The sequence below is a fragment of the Emydura macquarii genome, unplaced genomic scaffold, assembly GCF_026122565.2.
Source record: "Emydura macquarii macquarii isolate MOO-44397 ecotype Brisbane River unplaced genomic scaffold, CSIRO-AGI_Emac_v2 contig_1369, whole genome shotgun sequence".
Classification (NCBI taxonomy): domain Eukaryota; kingdom Metazoa; phylum Chordata; order Testudines; family Chelidae; genus Emydura; species Emydura macquarii.
In genome coordinates this window covers 178,518-198,733 of record NW_027131506.1, presented here as the reverse complement: position 1 = coordinate 198,733, position 20,216 = coordinate 178,518, and the positions used below count along the sequence as shown (strand labels likewise).

The window sequence follows — 20,216 nt, the reverse complement described above, 5'->3', positions numbered from 1 at the left end:
CCTTTACTGGACCTAGTGGCTTCTTGGGAGCGAGAGACTGAAATGCAGTAAAGGGGGTTTTGTATATTTTGTTTTACTTTTTTGGAAACCAGCGTGGGGAATCAGAAGCATTGTTTGTGCCTGGTAAGGAAGTCTGGCTTCAGTGTCAACCAACAGTGCTGGGAGAATCTGCTTTCCTTTTGTAGCCTGTCCTGACCTGAGTGCCCCAGCATTTTCAGGTGGGAACCCTAGGCATGGCAGGTCCCACTAGGCCTAAATACTTTAGTACCATCTGTAAATGTTGTCATCTCACTGCTCACCCCACTTTCTAGATTGTTACTAACTTTAAAATATTTACTGTGCTATTTGTTCTCAAGTGCGTGACCTTCCCCACGCCGCTTCTCTCCCTTCAAAGGCACCTGGAATATTAAGGAGACAGATCGGTGCTTCAACCCTCCTATGGCAGTTTACAACCTCACCTCTTCAGATCCTTCAACATTCATCCTAAACGGCATCCCGGGGCTGGAAGCTGCCCACATCTGGATTTCCATCCCTTTCTCTACGTTCTACATCATCAGCCTGTTGGGAAATTTCGTGTTTCTGTTTGCTGTAAGCAAAGAGCAGCCCCTGCACAAGCCCATGTTTCTCCTGCTGTGCATGCTGGCACTCAGAGACATCGGCATTTCTACTTGCATCGTGCTGAAGGCCCTGTGCATATTTTGGTTCCGTTCCAAAGACATCACTGTGAATGGCTGCCTCACCCAGATGTTCTTCATCCACGTGATTGCTAGTATACACTCAGGTGTCCTTGTGACAATGGCCATATGTGACCCTCTGAGATATGCCACCATCCTCACCAACGCATGAATCACTAAGCTAGGGCTAGTGGGTTTGATACGAGCTGTTCTCTTGATTCTACCAGAGCCCTTGGTACTGAAGAGACTGCCATTCTGTGCCAACCACATTATCTCCCCTACATACTGCGAGCACATCGCTGTGGTGAAATTATTGTGTGGGGACACCAGAGTATATGAGACATACAGCCTGGTGATAATATTTGTGATTATTGGGTTAGACCTGACACTTATTGGCCTGTCTTATGGCACGATCATCAACGCCATCCTCAGCATCTCCTCCAAGAAAGCCGACCAGAAAGCCCTCAACACCTGCACAGCCCACATCTGTGTGATGCTGATGTCTTATACTCCCAGCCTTTTCTCTGCCCTGATACACAGGTTCGGTCAAGGTATCGCTGCCCATGATCATGCCCTCTTGGCCAACGTGTACGTCCTTGTGCATCCCATGCTCAACCCTATCATTTATGGGGTCAAAACCAAAGAACTTTGTGTCAAAGTTGGAAAATACATCTGCAGAATGTGATCACCTGGGGCCACTCACGTTAAACCTGTGTGGTGAGAGGGGGAAACGATCAAAGGTGCTTTGTCCAAATTTGGCTGAGCTCAGCCTTGTAGCAGTTCATAGTTTGAAAAGTTCCTCACACCTAATGTCTTATCACTCCATCACCAAGCAGTGCTCTCTGCATTGCTCAGTTCCATCTCTCCAACCATCACCTGATCTCTTTCAGAATAACCTGTCATCCCCCAGCCACACAAACTCTGTCACTCAGCCTTTCTGTGACTTCAACACCAACAGCTCTGAAGATTTCTCATATGATCTCAGACCTTTTTGCCATCAGTACGGTTGCTGATTCTCACCATTCCTCACTCTCCTCCATCTTTGACTCTTTTGCCCCTCTCTGCCATAACAAGGTCCCCAACTCTGTCTTCCACCAATCCCCACCAATTCCTTCCATCACGAGTCTCCCTAAATCTGACTCTCAAATTCTTAACTATTATGAGTCCATTTTGGGACACACATTGTACACAGACTGGGGTCGAAATAAACAAAAAGTCTATTTAATAGAAAAATCACAGATGCAAAGATGAAGGATGGAAGAATCCAATGCACTGCTACAGATAGGGACCGACTGGCTAGGCAGCAGTTCGGCAGAAAAGGATCTGAGTGTTCGAATGAACAGAAGCTGGATATGAGTCAACAGCATGCCAGGAAGGCCATATTGGGCTGCATTAGTAGGAGCACTGCAAGCAAATCGAGGGAAGTGATTATTCCCCTCTATTCGGCACCAGTGAGGCCACATTTGGAGTATTGTATGCTGTTTCGGGCCTCCCACTATGGGAAGAATGTGGACAAATTGGAGAAAGTCCAGTAGAGGGGAACACAAATAATTAGGGGGCTAGAGCACGTGACTTATGAGGAGAGGCTGAGGGACCTGGGCTTGTTCAGTATACAGAAGAGAAGAGCGAGGGGGAATTTGACAATAGCTTAGAATTACCTGAGGAGGGTTCCAGGCAGGATGGAGCTAGGCTGTTCTCAGTGGTGCCAAATGACAGAACTAGGAGCAACGGGCTCAAGTTGTAGTGTGGGAGGTCTACGTTGGATATAAGGAAAAAGCTTTTCACTAGGAGGGTGGTGAAGCACTGGAGTGGGTTACCTAGAGGTTTTTAAGGTCTGGCGTCACAAAGCCCTGGCTTGTATGATTTAATTGGGATTTATCCTGCTTTGAACAGGGGGTTGGACTAAATGATCTCCTGAGGTCCCTTCCAACCCTAATCTTCTAGGATTCTATGAGTCTATGAAATAATGAGGAAAAGCAAACATAGATGAGTTACACGAAAAATAAACAAAGACACAATCTCAGGCTTTCCACATCTCTACTAGTCAATTTTCCTTATCTAATACAAGATACCTGTACTCGCTGAAGAGTTCTAGCAAAGGTTCTGGGGGGCACATATCACTTGCTGGTGAATTATCTGTACCTTAAACTCATTAAACCATTATTTTACAGAACTTTAATAACTCAGTAACAGCTCAGGATCTATTACAGGAGTGGATGGGGGAGGTTCTGTGGCCTGCACTGTGCAGAATGTCAGACTAGATGATCATATTGGTCCCTTCTGACCTTAGAGTCTCTGAGCCCATGTGTTTTCCTCGTGCCCTCTGTTATCAAGGGGATTCAGTGTTTCCCAGACAGCACCCTGCGAAGCTGCTGCAGAGTGGCACAGTCTGTGACATTTTGGGGATCATCTAGAGCAGTAAGGGTCTGTCCCAATTTGCCTTGTAATGTTGGGGGCCTTAACACTGTGCTGTTATGGCTAACGGTCCTGCACCAGTAACCAGCCCACAAGGATCATAGTCTCACCCTGGCTTCCAGCAGCCGACTTACTCCTTGCAGGGTGATGCCAACAGCCTCTGCAAATCCGTCTTCCCGAGTTCTCATCAAAGGGAAGCCCCAGGGGCCAGAGAAGCAGCCCAGAAGGCAGAGCTGTGCAGGAGGCAGAGCAGCAGTGCTGAGCCAGAGCCGGGCAGCTGGAGCAACCCAGACCAGCTGTGCCAACAGGAAGCCTGGGCTGATCTACAGAGTGGAGCTGTAGGGCCAGAGCTGGGAGAGCGGGTGCTGGCCGTGCCACAAGTATCATGGCAGCCGAGCAGGGTGAGCAGCTGGGGAGAGCAAGGCAGGGCCCTGGGCAGAGGGCCCAGTGCAGGAGACGTCACCAGACAAGAAGGCCTTGTAGGCTGGTGTGACCTACTGTACCCCTTGTGCTGTGGTTTGTCTATCGTTCATGTTCATGTAAGGTGTTTTTGGAATGCTCATGACATTCTGAACATTATTGTTATGGTAGTTTGTTTCGTGCAATGTCGTATGTATAGACGTGAAACTCTGGTAGGCAATATTCCCAAATGTGTGTCTCACATGGGTTGAATAGATCCAGGCAAATACAAAAGCGGAGGGTTCATGTCCCACAGAGACATACAGGAACAATGGACTGGCTTGAGGACTTGATATGGTGATGCTCATTTGATTCAAGTGGAGGAAACCAGACCCATTGCTGGACTTGGCTGAACACCTGACCCTGGGGGTGACGAGGAAATATGTTAAAGGCAGAGGCATTTTTTGTTGCTGGAGCTCTCCCTTGTAATCCATCTATGGAGCAACATCATGTAACTGACAGGCCTAGCTGAAGGACTCAGCTCAGCCAGCCTGTGTGGTAAGATTAACGATCAAGGACTGCAAGGCTACTGAAGTGTTCAGTTCAGTTTAGAATGCGATTTACCATCTTTATTTCTTCCTGATTAATCTGACTCACGTTATTCTGGTTTATAATCACTTAAAATCTTTCTGTACTTAATAAACGTATTTGTTTGTTTTCTCTAAAGCAGGGCATGGGTCTGGGTGTGTGTAGAGACTTTACTTGGAGTGACAGAGCTGGTGCATATCAATTTCTTTGATAAATAGACTTACCAATGAGTTTGCAAATTCCAGTGGGCAGCACTGAACTCTGTAAACAGCAGTTCCTAGGGCTGCATCTGGGACTGAGGAAGTTGACTCGGGGTCACACATTGTATAACCCCATGAGTGATTGGCCAGAAGCACTCATTCACTAGGTCAGGGACGGCTGGCTTGCAGGGGGCAGGTCATCAGCTGACCCAGGAGTGGGCGTTCACACAGCGAAGCAAGTGAGAGACGGTCCCAGGGGTGTGGGAATTGGGGTGACATAGGAATATACCACTCCAGATTTCAAATGGGAACATCACTGCTGGCCTCAGGAGGGGTTGGGTAGAGCGGGAGATGTGACCCCCATAGGGCAGATGCTGGGGAGAAGAAGACACTGACAATACTGACTCTCGATGGCTTTCCATCTGTTCCTGTGTGAGCAGGGTTCTTGCTCAGTTTGACGAACTGCCGCTATACTTTCAGACAGACAAACACAAAGGAAGAAACTATGAGGCTGAACTTCTTTATCACACGTACAGTGACCCGGCTGGAGCCTGAGGGCCTGTGGCCACCGCCAGAGCAGGCATCTTTTTCGTGGCATCGGCGCAGCGCAGCCAGGGCCCAGGAGGGGGGCCTGGGATGTGTGAGGGACACACTGTGAAGTTTTCTTTCATCCCAAAGACTGCCAATAAGGACGTCCCAGTGCCCACAGAGAAGAGCTCCTACTTTCCTTTATCCTTCCCCTTTTTTTAAATTTTTCTTACAGCTGCTGTTTAACAAGCTGTATCATGGTTGAACTTAATGTAGTGATCAGTGGGTCAGGAATGTGGCTGGTGAGGAGACAACCACCCTAGCCCCTGTCCTGAGTGAACACGAAGAGAGTGGGTGTCAAGCACCCCTAGATTCCTGGGGTCCCCTTGTTGGGGTTACGAGGACTCTGCCACAGAGGAGAGAGGAAGGGGAGCTCTCGAGGCCAGGCCGGCCGCCAGGTAAAGGGAGCTGGAGCGAGGACTCAGATCCTTTCGCTGTCGGATTCCACCGGGGCAATGCAGAAGCTCACAACAGCGGGATCTGCCCCCGCTTCCATTAGGGAACCGAGACAGACTGATGGGTTGGATTTTAGTAACACGTAACTTCTGAAACCATCACATCAATGATAAAAGCAGAAATGTGTCACTTTCGGGAACACACGTTCTGGGAAAGGTGAATATAACATCACTGCGTGGGACAGCTTCGCGGAGACTAGTATCGTATCAATACTTTTTCCTGCACTATTTTATTGTTGGGTTAGAGCAGTAAACGTGACTGGCCTCTTGAAAATATTTCATAACAAACGAAAGCATGGTCAAGCAACTGACTATACAAGTTATCAGCCATCATCATGAATCGCTCCTGCCTCTCAGATTTCGGTGCTTAGACATAATGAGGCACTCACAGAAATAATTCTTCTGAACATAAATGCTGTTGAAGGCCACGAGCCTTAGGCATTAAAGAAATGTAAGGAAAATATTCCTGTTCTTTTTCTCATTGTGCACCTAAGAAAGATTCTGGAAACAGTAAATCGTGTTTCAAAACTGCTACAGTCCAAACACACAGACCCCTGGAAAGCAGCAATATTGCTTCCCAATGCCACTAACTTGTAGCTAGTTTCAAACTGAGTTCAAAGAAGCCAAATTTTCAGCAAGTAAGTTATCAGGACAATGGGGCAGGCAAATCAAGATTGAAGAAGAAGAAAAGCGCTTGAGGAAGGCGAAGTGCCATTTTGAGGAGCTACATGAAGGTGTGTGACGGGGTGTACAAACCCCACACTGGGCAGCCAGGGGGAAGGAACTGCTCTGGGCCCAGCCGGCCTCAGCTTATTTCAAGATGGACTTTACATGCAGGCACCAAGGCCTCAAGGTGCTGAATGCATCAAAGTCCTGGCAAACGACAGTATGCAGCCCTGCAGGCTATGCTGGCATCTCGAAACAAGACACCCACCTTAGTATTGAAATCCGGAGACTTTATTCAGAGGAAACTCAATGAGTTAATAGGGCAAAAACATGTTGTTGCAGTGTACAGCACTGTTAACATGAAGGCTATTGAGGCTTCTTACAGTGTGGCTTTGCACACCGCAGCTAGAAATAGCAGTTTCTCACCTACGTTGTATGGCTTAGCAGCTTTGGCAAAGGATATGTGTGTGGTGACAATAGGAGAGAAAGCAGCATGACAGCTAGACAGCTAGCTGTGTCTAACCACACAGTGTCATCCCGCACTGCGGAGAGCCCCACTGATGTAAAAGAGCAGCTCCTAGAAAGTGTTCGTCAGAGTCCATCTTATTCCATTCAGATGGATGAGTCCACAGATACATCAACTGCTGTACAGCTACTGGTGTGTATTCGCTTTGCTACAGCCATAGATTTAAAAGAGGAATCTCTCTTTTGCTGTCCACGTCCAACATGGACAACTGGGGAAGAGCTTTTGAAACTATGAAGTAATTTTGTTCGAGACACAGACCTTGACTGGGGACGTTGGTTTGGAATCTGCAGCGATGGCGCACGGTCCGTGACAGGATGGCAGAGCCGGCTTGTAACAAGGCTGCAGGAAGTGGCCCCTACAGCAACCTGGGATCATTGTATGATCCACGGACAGGCATTGGCTGCTAAGAAGATGCCAGAGGAGCTCGGACATGTTCTGTCAGCTGCAGTAAAAAAGACAAACTTTATACAGTCTCTGACGGCCATTGAAGGTGTGAGCCCCACTGAACCCTTTCCCACATTCAGTGCATTGCTGGGGTGACTCTCCCATGTGGATTGTCTGACGTGTAGAGCATCGTCTCTAGTCCAGCTCCAGGCTTGTTCTGCCGAGCCCACAGGTCTTGCCCCAACCTCATTCCCTCTTTCACCCCCGTTTACTCCGGCTTTGAACCTTGGCTCTGGATCTTGACTCTGGCTCTGATTGTTGCTGCTGGTTCCAGGCCCTGCCTCACTCTGACTCCAGCCACTAGGCCAGACAACGCACAGCCCCAGCCTGACAGTGTGAGGAGGAAGAGGGTTGCAAGTTCCATAGGGATTTGTGGGCCAGGTCTACATTAGGAAATTGCCACTCCTGCCTTAAAGCATTCCTTCAGAAGACAGGAACCTTGAAGGTGCAGAGTGTAATTTAAAATAGCAACAACGAGTGCTGCAAGGAAGAATGATTTTATCTTTAGTGCGTTTTTTTTATTTTTAATTCAAATATGAACCAGTTACATTGACACTGGAAGAGGCTCTTCCTTCTTTGTACTTTGTTACTGTACAGCAAGATCCGTTTGGTAACACGACCGAGTGCTTCTTAGAAACGGGATTTAAATGGTTCCTTTCACCATAGACTGTTCATCTGCAGGAAGTTTGGTTTAAATTGTAGGATTTTTTTGTTGTTGAAATCAGTGTTCCCATTGCAATCCAATTCTGGACATTTTTATACATTGATAGTAAAGCTGTTGAAATGGTTAATGGATCAAAAAATTTGGCTAAAGACCCCAAAAAGATGGAATTAATTTTTTTAAACTAGAAAAAATGAAATCAGAAAATAATAAATCCAAAAATCCACAATAATAAAACACATTTCATAGGCTCTAGGTCTGTACTTCCTGGCACGATGCAGAGAGGAGCATCTGCAGGAACAGCTGTGGGATTCCCATGGGAACAGACCTACCCATAGCAATGCAAATTCCGGGATCCACCAGGACGAGGGGCAAAGTGAAAGGAAATGAGGCAGTCCTACCAACGTGTTAAGGAGAAGCACAACATTCTGTCTGGAGTAGCCTGTTCCAGGGGTGCCCAGGGCCGAAGCATAATTTTTTTTGGCCCCAGTACAAACTTGTAACACGGGCCCCCTCCCACACACATACCACACTCCTTCATCCCATACCAGTCACTACCAATTGCACAGATCGGTGTGGCATCCCAGCAATGTTGGGGAAGGGGCTGGTGCATCCAGTTTTGGGAAATCTCCGGAGCACTGTGTATGCTGCACAACCAACAGGACTGTTTGGTTTATCTTCTCAACATTTGGTTTGCAAGGAGACGGTCGTAGGGTTTTAGCAGGGTGCATTACATGCTCCGCTCGACACCAGTTGAGGGGAGCAGGAAGAGGTGTCAGCCTTGATAACTACAGGGTATGTTCGGGCTTTGTGTTTGCACAGACAACCATGGTTTTGTATCCCCTCCCAGCCTCACTATAGTGCTTGCCAACTGTTAAATTATTTTTCTCTCCCTCCACTGTTAAGGATGATAAATAAAATTTAACTTCTTTGAAATTTGAAATTCTTTATTTATGACAAGCACGGGGAGGAGTGGTGGGGGAAAGGGAGGTGCAGGAACAGTGCTCAAGGGTGGGGGATGGGATGGGAAGGTACAGCACAGATAAGTGATGCACATTACTGTGCCCCATGACAAAAATGGGTTTTCAATGCTTCCCTGAGCTGCAGAGCTCTCAGCATTACACTGGTATCTGGTTGCTCAAAGTTTGCAGCCAGCCTATCTGCCTCCATGACACAACCCAAGGGAAACTTCTCCCCCTTTTTTTTCTCACAGACCTTATGGAGCACACAGCAGGCAGAGATAACTATTGGGATGTTGCTTTCACCCACATCTAACCTAGTGAGAAAACTGCACCAGCGAGCCTTTAAACATCCAAAGCCACATTGCAACATCATTCTGCACCTGCTGAGCCTATAATTGAACCACTCCTTAGCGCTATCCAGGTGCCTAGTGTACGGCTTCATTAGTCAGGGGAGCACGGGGTAGGCAGTGTCTCCCAGGATCACTTTTGGCATTTCAACATTATCAATGGTTATTTTTTGGTGAGGGAAGAAAGTCCCTGATTGCATCTTTTTGAACAGACTTGAGTTCCTAACAATACACGTGTCAGGCATCTTTCAAGACCACCCCACTTTGGTGTCGGTAAAGTGTCCACTGTGATCCACAAGGGCCTGCAACACCATGGAAAATAATCCCTTTCAGTTTATGTACTCTGTGGCAAGGTGATCTGGTACTAAGATAGGGATATGTGTGCCATATATCGCCCCACCACAGTTTGGGAAACCTATTGCGTCAAACCCGTCCAGTATGTTCTGCACGTTTCCAAAGTCACTACCCTTCTTAGCAGAAGTCTATTAATGGCCTCCACACTTGCATCACAGCAGCTCCCACACTGGATTTACTGACTCCAAATTGATTCCTGTCTGGAATTGCTAGCTTCCACAGAGTGATGGCCACTTTCTTCTCCACTGTCAGAGTAGGTCTCAAGTGAGTATTCATGCGCATCAGGGCTGGGGACAGCTCTGCGCACAGTTCAGGGACAATGGCCTTACGCATCCAAAAGCTCTGAAGCCACTGCTCATCATCCCAGACCTTCATAACGATGTGATTCCACCAGTCAGTGCTTGTATCCCGGGACCAGAAGAGGTGTTACACCAACTGCAGCTGCTGCATGACAACCACAACAATCAGGAATTGTTTCATTCTATGGCTTGTAGCAGGGTGACTTGAGTAACATTGCAATTTTCCATGCTGCAGCTCCTGTCTCAGCCTTGGAAGTACTGCAAGATCAGTCACGATGTGTTTGTGATGCTCACAATGATAGTGCAGAGCTGAGCGAGCTTAACGCCGCTCTGGCAATAGCGAACACGCAGCAGAGACAGGGTTCAGGAAAATGGCGCAAAAATGTTTATGTATTGTTTAGGAAAAAAAGGGAGGGCAGGAGGCAGGACGATGCGTCATAGGAGGATGAAGACCTTCCTAAAAGACCCTGTGACTAGTTGCACTGAGGGATAGCTACCCATAGTGCACGGCTTTGCTAATCAATGCAAGCACAGCTTTAGAGGATGCAATCCCCTGATGCAATAAGCATGGTGTGATCAATGCTCCTCCAACTTTGTAAATATGACGGGCAGCCATACCTGGGAAGGGGCCTGGGACAGGTGAGAGACAGACAGTGAACGTCCCTCCCCAGAGATGCTGTGTGGGGGGCCCCGGGCCAGAGACGCATTGGGTGTTTTCCTTTAAGCTTTCTCAAATTTCTTTTTTTGTTAATTGGTGGCTGTTTAACAAATTGTATTTGCTTTGCAATGTATGCAATGATCAGTGGGTCAGGAAAGCACTCAGTGTGTAGAGTGCCCCAAAGTGAGGACACCCCAGACCCTGTCCTGAGTGACCATGACAAGGTTCGGGATTGAGATCCCCAGGGATCCTGGTCCAAGCCTTGTAGGGGTTACAGGGACCTTGACACACAGGACAGTGGGAGGGAAGCCATTGAGGTCAGGCTGGTCTCTAGGGAAAGGGCGTGGGAGTGAGTTCTCAGATTCTTCCGCTAGCCAACTCCCCTGGGATTGTGTGTGAGCCAGGGAAGTTCCCCACAGTAGCGGAACCATTCTCCACTTACATCAGAATCTTACTCAGGTAAGGGTGATTTATTATTAGTTTCATCTCATTTAATGTTATTATGAGTGTTTATGACCAGTGAGGGGCTGGGAGAGCATGGAGGACGTGTTTTTTACCTAGTGTTAACTAGTGGAGCTTTCACTCAGAAAGGCTGGACAGGGACTTCTGACTCTCTCAGAGCAGGTGTGGGAAGGGAATGTGGTTAATCCCTCCTTGATAGAACAGCCCTCGCAGCTGCTGATTTTCTACCTGACCTGGAATCTGGTCTCTGGAACCAGGTCCATGGTGGCTGCCAATAGTGCAAACCTCCTCCTGGCCTTTCTGCCAAACCCCTATCTCCCTGCCCTGGTGGCAGAGGCCATAGGACTGTGGGTACCCAGGACTGGGGAGCCAACAAGGCTTGAACGTCTCCTGCACCCATAACCCCTCTGCTAATTAAGTTAACTGTGCCGTGGGACTATGCGCCGATACCAAAGCTAGCCAGACACGTCCAGAGTTCATAGACAATGAATAGAACCGTGAGCAGGGGCAGGTGGCTGGAGTGGTTCACGGACACCCAACACCTGTGTGTTCTGTGGTGACAAGCAGAGCTCAGCCCACACGGAGCTGCGGTGCGCCAGGTTGCAGATCCTCTCTTGCTCCCCCAAAAGCCTCCTGCTGATGTTCTGGAAGGTCTTCCCCCACACATCTCTTCCCATACACATGCCCATGACCCCATAAAATCTTAACCCCCTGCCTGCCTCGTCAGGCTCCTGCTGGCCCTTGGACTGTGGGACCCAGGACGGGGAAGTTCCTGACAGGGGAGACAGAGGATTCAGCGGTTGTGATGCCTTTCTCCCATCCCTGCGACATTTCATATGTCCTAGCAGTGTTCCTCTGGGCCTGCCCACTGACTCTTCTTCGAGATGTGTTGCTAGTGTCCATTCCAAGACCCCCCCTCCTGCCCCTCAGTTGGAGTGACCTGGCAAGAAGAAACTGAGCAGGTGGAGGGTCGGCAGGGTCCCATATACCAGCGCCATGAGGATACGACTCCAGGGAGCACGAGAGCTGACCTGAAGGATACCACTAGGTACCAGTAGGCGTCCGCAGGCGGAGCACATAATGTGCACACACCTACACTGGAATGGACATGAGACACATAAGTTGAAGAACAAGATTTACGAAATGTTACAAACCGTTTTTCCACTGGCCTGGATGATATGTGATTCCCGATGGCCATATTTTATGCACAGTTGAAAATGGGAGCACGAATGCTGAGAGGCCAATGAAAACAATACAAGGAGACTCTCAAAGCTGTAGATTAAATAAAGTTCCCACAAAACTCGATAGGGGATATTAGCAGGAGTTGTGGGGACCTAGGAGGGGGAGAATGGGGCGCTGGACTGTTCCTGCACTGGCTGGGGGAGGAAAGCACAGTGTGTGGGGCAAGGTGTGCAGTATCCAGATCACAGTGGAGCCTAGTCCTGAAATAGGCAGGAATTCTGCTTGAGATAAACAATCACGGCTGTACCTCTGGATCCTCATATGGCCCTCCTCACTGCTGGTCCCCATATGGGAGCCCCGAGCTAGGGAAGTGCTCTCCCTATATTACAGAGGGGAAACTAAGGTCCAAAGTATATTACAAGATGACACGTCCAGGGTCTCACAGGACATTTGTGGCCAAGCTAGGAATTAACGTTTTCCCCTTAGTTCCACACCAGCTTCTGATCCACTAGACCCCAGGGGGAGGTTGTCATAGGCAAAAGGGCAGTGGGCAGCAGAGTCCCATTGAATGTGGATGGACAATGGACACCTGACTCACCTCTGAACATCTCCCTACATCCTCCCTACCCCCAGGACAGCCCGTGCTGTTACACTAGCTGGGATAAAGAGATAAAGTTCTTCAGTCCACAGGTTTCAGGGCGTGTGCTGATCATTGAAGAGGGCTCAGGAAGCTGCCCTTCCCCATGGTAAGGTATTGCACCCTGAGGGGTTTATGACTAAGCTGGGGCAATCTGTGCTGACCTCTGACACAGAGGCTATTGGATGGGAGGGACTGTTACTGTGTGTGGAAACTTATGTTTGAAACAAGGATGTTCAAGAGCCTGTCCACGTGCACGTCGCTGTCTCAGGGATTCAGCACAGGGCTCATCAGCCGGGAGTAACAGCAGATGCTCAGATTATATGACAATGAGCAGCAGCACAGAAATGCTGATAGATAAATGAGCACATCTAACACTTGGCTCTCCTTTTCTCTCTGGGCTTTTAGCAGTGCAGGACCTCTCTAGTAAGTCTGCAAGACTCTGCTCAGACAGTCTGAGCATCTGTTCTTGGTGAATCATTTCTTCTCTCCCAGGGGAGGTTCTGAGGTTGAAATTCTCAAGCGTCTATTTTCCTCACCTCCCGCTGCTCACGGAGCGCAGGGAATTGTCCCCGAGTCCTGGCCAACCAGAGATTCCACAGGGACCGTATGGGGAAATCATAAAGGTCCCTGTCGAGCCTTGTGAGTGTCAGATGTGAGATTCGTACACTGATTCTCAGGTCACAGTAAGGAGATTTCCTCTCTCTGCTGCATGAGATTTTGGTGAGTTGCCTGTTTCTGCAATAAAGTTAATGCTAAGGGTTCGGGAAGGTCCAAGTGAAGAACAATTGGGACAGGAATTATCCAGCATGGAGATACAAGTTTTATTGCAAATAGTTTAGACAAATATTTGATTTCCTTGTCTCTCACTGTGTCCTTCTATCTATCTGAGTATCTCCCTTTGTTTTGGTCTCTCTGGTTTTTTTCTCTGGTTCGCTCAAGTTTTCCAGTTCAGCAACATTACTGCCAGGTTAATATGTGTAGCCAGAATCTCTGCAGTGGCTATCTGTGAAACCACAGATTTAACATCACGAATGGGTCACACACGGCTTTACAGACTGGCCAGATTCCGCTCTCACATTCTGCCTTCAATGGCTCACTCCAGATTGACGCTGGCATGACTGAGAGCAAAATCAGGGCCCCTGTGTTTTGAAATCCCCATCTTTCATGCCTGGTCTCAGAAACCAACATAAACTGGGGATCTTCCTTCAGACACTTTCAGCACCTTAACAGAATAGCTCTCGCTGTTGCAGGACCTGAAGCCAGGATTGTCACAGAGAGAGCGTAAAGCTCAACACTAAGGGTGACATCTTGGTCCCAATGAGTTCTATGGCAAAACTATCTTCAGGTCCAGGATTTCACCACAAATCCACATTTAGGGACTTAAACAAAAGGCCTGATTTTCACCCAGCCATGAGCCTACAGCGACTCCAACTGGAGTTGTCCTGCAGCCTCTAAGGATGGGTGAGCTAATCTGGACCAGAAAAGAACTGACTGGAGAGTGGCTGAAATCTTAAACTCACAGCTTAATAGTTCAAACCAATTAAGGTGAAAATTTTTTCGGGGGGGGGGGGGGGCTGCTTTCTCTGTTGCCCTGCATCTCTGTTTCTGTACAGAATGAAAAGCACCAAAATGCAGTAAAAATAAAAGGATGTTTTCGACTTAGAGGAAATGAGGCAATGTCAGAAATCTGTTTAGGGGAGATCCAAATACTCACATGTAGTCAGAGCCTCTGAAATGGCTATTGGTGATACAAGAGATATCACAACAGGAATGGGTCACACAGGGTTTTACAGACTGTCCGAATTCTGCTCTCACATTCTGCCTTCAGTGGTTTACTCCAGAGTGACACTGGCATCACTGAGAGCAAAATCAGGGCCCTGTGTTTTGAAATCCCCATCTTTCATGCCAGGTCTCAAGAACCCACATAAACTGGGGATCTTCCTTCAGACTCTTTCAGCACCCTAATAGAATAGCTTTCACTGCTGCAGGGCCTAAAGCCGGGATCTTCACAGCAGGGCACCTAAAGCTCAAGAGTAATGGTGAAATCTTGTTCCCATTGAGATCAATGGCAAAACTCCTATCGGAGCCAGGATTCCATCCCAAATTCACATTGAGGGACTTAAACAAAAGGACTGATTTTCTCAAGTCAGGAACCTCCAAGGACTTCAACTGGAGTCATCCTGCGACCTCTAAGGATGGGTGAGCTCATCTGGAAGAGACGAACCGACAGGAGAGTATCTGAAATCTTAAACTTACAAGTTAGGGGTTCAGAACAAATAGGGTGACAATTTTTTTAGACGGGGGTGGGGTCTGCTCTCTCTCTTCCCCTGTGTCTCTGGTCTAGAGGACCAGAAGCAACAAATATTGTAAAAAAAAAAAGAGCAACTTTTCGACTTAGAGGAAACTAGACAATGTCGAAATCTGGCTGGGGGAGCTCCAAATACCACAATGTGTGTGTGTGTGTGTGTGTGTGTGTGTGGGACATGCACTATCCAGATCACAGTGGCACGGAGCCCTGAAACAGGGCAAAATAGTGAATGGACATCCTGCCTAATTCACACATCAAAGAGGTGTAACGAGGCGTCCTACAATCTCTGGGGCCAGAAGGGTGTCTGTAATGTGGACACACTGTAGTAGACTGTCTCTGACATCTTCCTCAATCCAGACCATCCTTCCTCCTATGACCAATCCCACAACAGCCTCCTGGCAACTTCAGTAATTGTCAACATGGAAAAGCAACACCAGGAAGTTGTGTCTGGGTTTCCAACTGCCAGGAATACGCTAAAGCTTTGTGTTGTTTTGAGGAAGAGTTACTCACGCTGGCTCCTTTTAGTTTCCATGTCCTTTCTCCCCTCTCCTTGGGATCAGGTGCTAGTCTGGAACTCAGGAAACCTGGTCAATTCCTAGTTCGGCCCCTCTCCTCTTCCCTGCATAGAATATAGAAAGAATAGTTCATTGGTTTTGTGCTTTAAGATAGAATAATAAAGTGTATAGCTTAGGAAAAGGGGTGGAAGGACCTGATAAGGGCTATCCGGGCACTAGCACAGCAGATATAGAGGGCAGACATAAAAACAAAAGCTGACCAGAGCTGACTACACCTGGCTAAGTAACTCAGCAGAATTGCTCACTGATTGGTTAAGCTGACCGCAAAAGTGACACTGTTAACTGCTTGGTTATATACTGATTAAGCTGATCAGTTTGGTGATCAGACTGTGGGTACTTAAACCCAGAGTGTGGGTTGTACTTTGGACTACAGCCCGCTGGGATCCTCGGTAGCTGGACTGAGCCCTTCTATGAACCAGCAGCATCCAAAGGACGGCTAAAACTTATCAGAGTCGACTCAGCCCAAGGTGCTTAAGGAGAGAAGTGCTTTTGGTAACGTATGAAAGTAGCACTTGCTTTAAGATAACAAACGAACATCTGTCTGTTTATCTGTCTGTGAAGAGTAACAAGGATTTTACAAGCGACCATCTGTCTGTAAGCATTGAAATACCTGAGAGTTTGCAAGCGACCATCTGTCTGTAAACATAGAATGAACAATAGTAGAATTGTGTACTATGAGAAATGATTGCATGCATAGAAAAATATTAGGCCTTTGTATCCTTCTCTGGATTCATGTTTGTATTGTTGACGTTTATGCTCTTTACTTGATATTAATGACTAAATAAATGAGCCATATTTCTTCAGTTAAAGTCCTATTTGAATTCTTGTTCGGTCGCCCCTGCCCCTCAGCTGAGGCAACTCCTCTTCTCCTAGAGACCTGCGATCCTAAAGCTAAGGCCTTCCAGGCCGCTCTGAGTCCACACGCTGCACATGCTGAGCTGCTGTTGGGATTCCTTCATCCCCGGACAGCCTGTGCAGGCTGCTCCTCTTCCATGCCCCCTTTTCCCCAGAGCAGCCAGACACAGAATTTAACCCAGGCTGTGTAGATATTTGTACGAGCTGTCACTGTGTGGTGTGTCTGGCACCTTGTGTAGGTCCTGTGTGAGTGGAATCACTATGTGCCAGGTAAGGAAGTTGTAGTGGAAAGATTGGGTACAAGGACAGTTGGGCAGCATTACTGAAATTCAATTTTTCTTTCTGATTGTTAGTCCCAGGCCAGTGCATGGAGTTTTCCTGGCCCTGCATGTCACTGGGCTGCTCTCAGGCCTGTTTCCCCTGGTGAGCCAGAGAATTGCAGCCTGATTGTCACAACCATTACTCATTATTTTTTCCAGACCTTATAGAGAAACATCCAGCTTTGGTTTAGAAATTCTCAGCGATGGAGAATCTGCCATGATCCTCGGTAAATTGCTCCAATGGTTAATTTCTCTCTCTGTTTAAAAAGTGCACACCTTAATTATAATTAGAAATTGTCTAAGTTCAACTTCCAGGCATTGGATGTTTTTAGACCTTTCTATGCTAGTCTGAAAAGTCCATTATTCAATATTTGTTCCCTATGGGGGTACTTGTAGAATGTTGTCAAGTCACCCCTTAACCATCTCTCTTAAACTAAATAGATTGAGCTCTTTGAGTCTATCACTGTAAGGCAGGATTTCTGGTCTTTAAATATTCCCTTCCAACTGTAATCTTCTATGATTCTAACATCAATAACAGAAACAAACATACTGACTTTACCCAGCATGCACTGAGCTGGAATGAATACTCTCAAAGGACCCATCATTTCTAGACAACATTCGTATGAATCGTTGGTACTTTCTTGAGACAGAGCCCGGCCTTGAAATTGGCCATAACTGTAAATTTGAGAACTAGTAAACAAACTGGTGTGTGGGTTAATGTGATGTACCTGACTGACTGCGGTACAAAGATTTGCCCAGACCCAGAGCTGTTAGCAAAGGAGACACACCTAGCCAGACAATGGATTCTGTTAGACCACAGAGCCCAGGTTTCAAATCTCCAGGGAATGGGGAGGGGGGAAAATGGGGAAAATTTATCCTGTAAATGAGAGGCACAGGTTAACCCTGAAATATCAAAACCCCAGGATGTAATTAAAACCCTATGCTACAAAGAATACTGAGGTAAAATGAAGGCAACTGGTTAAGTGTTCAAAAATCCAGAAGGGTATTAAACAAACTGCCCCAATGACAAACTATCTGTATTAAAGGCATGGCATAATGAAAAAGATTGCAAGCACACCTTAGTACTAATTTGGATGTAAATATTAATTCTGATGTTAACTCTTGTAATTAATTTGTAGCTGATGCCGTGCCAAGACTGTGGGGCCCTTGAGGTGTATTCAGGAGCTCTGATTACTCCCTCCTACACCAATATCGTGTTGGGAGTGTGATGTTAGGCATGAAAAAACCAAGCAACTTTACAAGTTGATGGCCCAACGCTGAACTTCCAAGATATATTATAGGAAAATACAGTGGTAGTGAGGGTCATTCCTTATAAGTAGACGAGAGCTTTGATATGAAGTGTATTGTTGGTAGGTATTTGATGTTATTTGTATCTCTCTTCTTAGTGGTTAGCAATGTAGATAAACTGCTTTCCTGTCTGTCACTGTTCTATTTATTATGAGTTCAAAAGGAACATATGAGCATTTAGACAGAGCTTTGAATGTAACAATACTATTCTTTGTATTTCTCTTTGACGTGTAAGTAGTAAATACGATGAATGGTTGTAAATGACCAATCACCTTGTACTAATGCAATTAGTTACAAGTGTGCTCAGTACATAGGAGATGGTACTTCAGTGTCTCAAGTAATCATCTATTATTTGTTCAAGAAGATACCTGCTGTCAAGAAAATATCAGTAATCCTGCTTGAATCTACAAAAGACTCTAGTGGACTGACCCTTTATCTCAAATCTGTCCAAGCTTGAGAGGGAAAGTTTGGATTGCAAAACTGAGATCCCATTGTCAGCCTGGAATCACACAGATAATTCACATGGCAGAATTTGAACAAACTCTGCACATGGACTATTTAGTCTTCATTCCTCTGGATCAATTCATCTACAACTGAAGTTGTGAATCAAAGGACTGAAACACATCAAGGTACTGGAAGTACATCAGAGGAACTGTACAGGCCTGCAAAGTCCACAATTCTACTAGAAACCTGATATATATGGGCTTTCCAATAATTTGTAGGTATCTGATTGCTTTAATCATGTAACATTTCTCTTATAGTTTGTTTCTCTTTTTTTATAATAAACCTGTAGCTTTAGTTACTAAAGGATTGGCTGGCAGCGTGGTATACTGGATAAGATATACATTCATATTGATCTGGTAATCTGCCTGACCCTTTGGGGTCAGGATAAACTTTTGATAAAGAGCATAGAGTTTTAAATAACTTATCTATTTACTGGATCTAGTGGCTTATTGGGAGCCAGAGACTGATATGCAGTAAAGGAGACTGTGTATATTTTGTTTTAACTTTTTGATAACCAGAGTGGGGAATCAGAAGCATTGTTTGTGGTTGGTTGGGAAGTCTGACTTGAGTGTCACTCACCAGTGCTGGGAGAATCTGCTTTCCTTTTGCAGCCTGCCCTGACCTTGGCATTTTCAGGTGGCAACTCTAGGGATGAACAGATCACACTCGGCCTAAATAATTTGGTGTCATCTGCAAAGGTTGCCACCGCACTGCTCACCCCCCTTTATAGATAGTTAGTAACAATGGAATATTTACTGTGCTATTTGTTCTCAAATGCGTGACTCTCCTCGCTCTGCTTCTCTCACTTCACAGGCACCCTGAATATTACTGAGCCAGATTGGTGCCTCGACCATCTCATGGCTGCTTTCAACCTCACCCCCTCCAATCCGTCAACATAATCCGAAACGGCATCCCGGGGCTGGAAGCTGCCCACATCTGGATTTCCGTCCCTTTCTCTACGTTCTACATCATCAGCCTTCTGGGAAATTTCACAGTTCTGTTTTTTGTCGGCAGAGAGCAGACGCTGCACAAGCCCATGTTCCTGCTGCTCTGCATGCTGGCACTCACAGACATCGGCATGTCTTCCTGCGTCGTGCCAAAGGCACTGTGCATATTTTGGTTCTATTCCAAAGACATCACTGTGAATGGCTGCCTCACCCAGATGTTCTTCCTTAATGCGGTTGCTGCTATGCACTCAGCCATCCTCGTGATAATGGCCTTCGATCGCTATGTCGCCATATGTCACCCTCTGAGATATGCCACCATCCTCATCAACGCACGAATCACTAAGCTAGGGCTAGTGGGTTTCATACGAGCTGTTCTCTTGGTTCTGCCAGAGCCCCTGCTACTGCGGAGGCTGCCATTCTGTGCCAACCGTGTTATCCTCCACACGTACTGCGAGCACATTGCTATGGTGAAGATGTCGTGTGGGGACACCAGAATCAACAGGACGTACAGCTTGGTGATATCACTAATGATCATCGTGTTAGACCTGACACTCATTGGCCTGTCCTCTGTGCTGATCATAAGGTCCATCCTCAAGATCTCCTCCAAGGAAGCCCACCGGAAAGCCCTCAACACCTGTACAGTCCACATCTGTGTAATAATGATGTCTTATACTCCCAAACTCTTCTCCACCCTGACACACAGGTTTGGTCAGGGCATCGCTGCCCACGTTCACATTCTCTTGGCCAACCTCTATGTTCTTGTGCCTCCCATGCTCAACCCTATCATTTATGGGGTCAAAACCAAAGAGCTTCATGACAAAGTGGTAAAATACACCTGCAGAATGTGATCACCTGAGGCCACTGACTTTAAACCTGCTT

General features: G+C 46.9%; 1 protein-coding gene across 1 annotated transcript; it reads left to right on the top strand.

Annotated features, from left to right (window-relative positions):
* Window positions 1-438: 438 nt before the first annotated feature.
* Window positions 439-20,185, top strand: LOC137155679 (olfactory receptor 52N2-like). The gene is made up of 3 exons (XM_067552027.1): window positions 439-781; window positions 902-1,355; window positions 19,228-20,185. The coding sequence occupies exons 1-3, from the start codon at window positions 439-441 to the stop codon at window positions 20,183-20,185; spliced, it is 1,755 nt and encodes a 584-aa protein (XP_067408128.1).
* The last annotated feature ends 31 nt before the right edge of the window (window positions 20,186-20,216 follow it).

Excerpts from the sequence above, each read along its gene's own strand:
- LOC137155679 (XM_067552027.1), top strand. The coding sequence starts at position 439 with ATGGCAGTTTACAACCTCACCTCTTCAGATCCTTCAACATTCATCCTA. Across the intron at positions 782-901 it reads GATTGCTAGTATACACTCAG|AGCCCTTGGTACTGAAGAGA; the intron begins GTGTCCTTGTGA and ends TGATTCTACCAG. Across the intron at positions 1,356-19,227 it reads GGAAAATACATCTGCAGAAT|ATTGGTGCCTCGACCATCTC; the intron begins GTGATCACCTGG and ends TTACTGAGCCAG.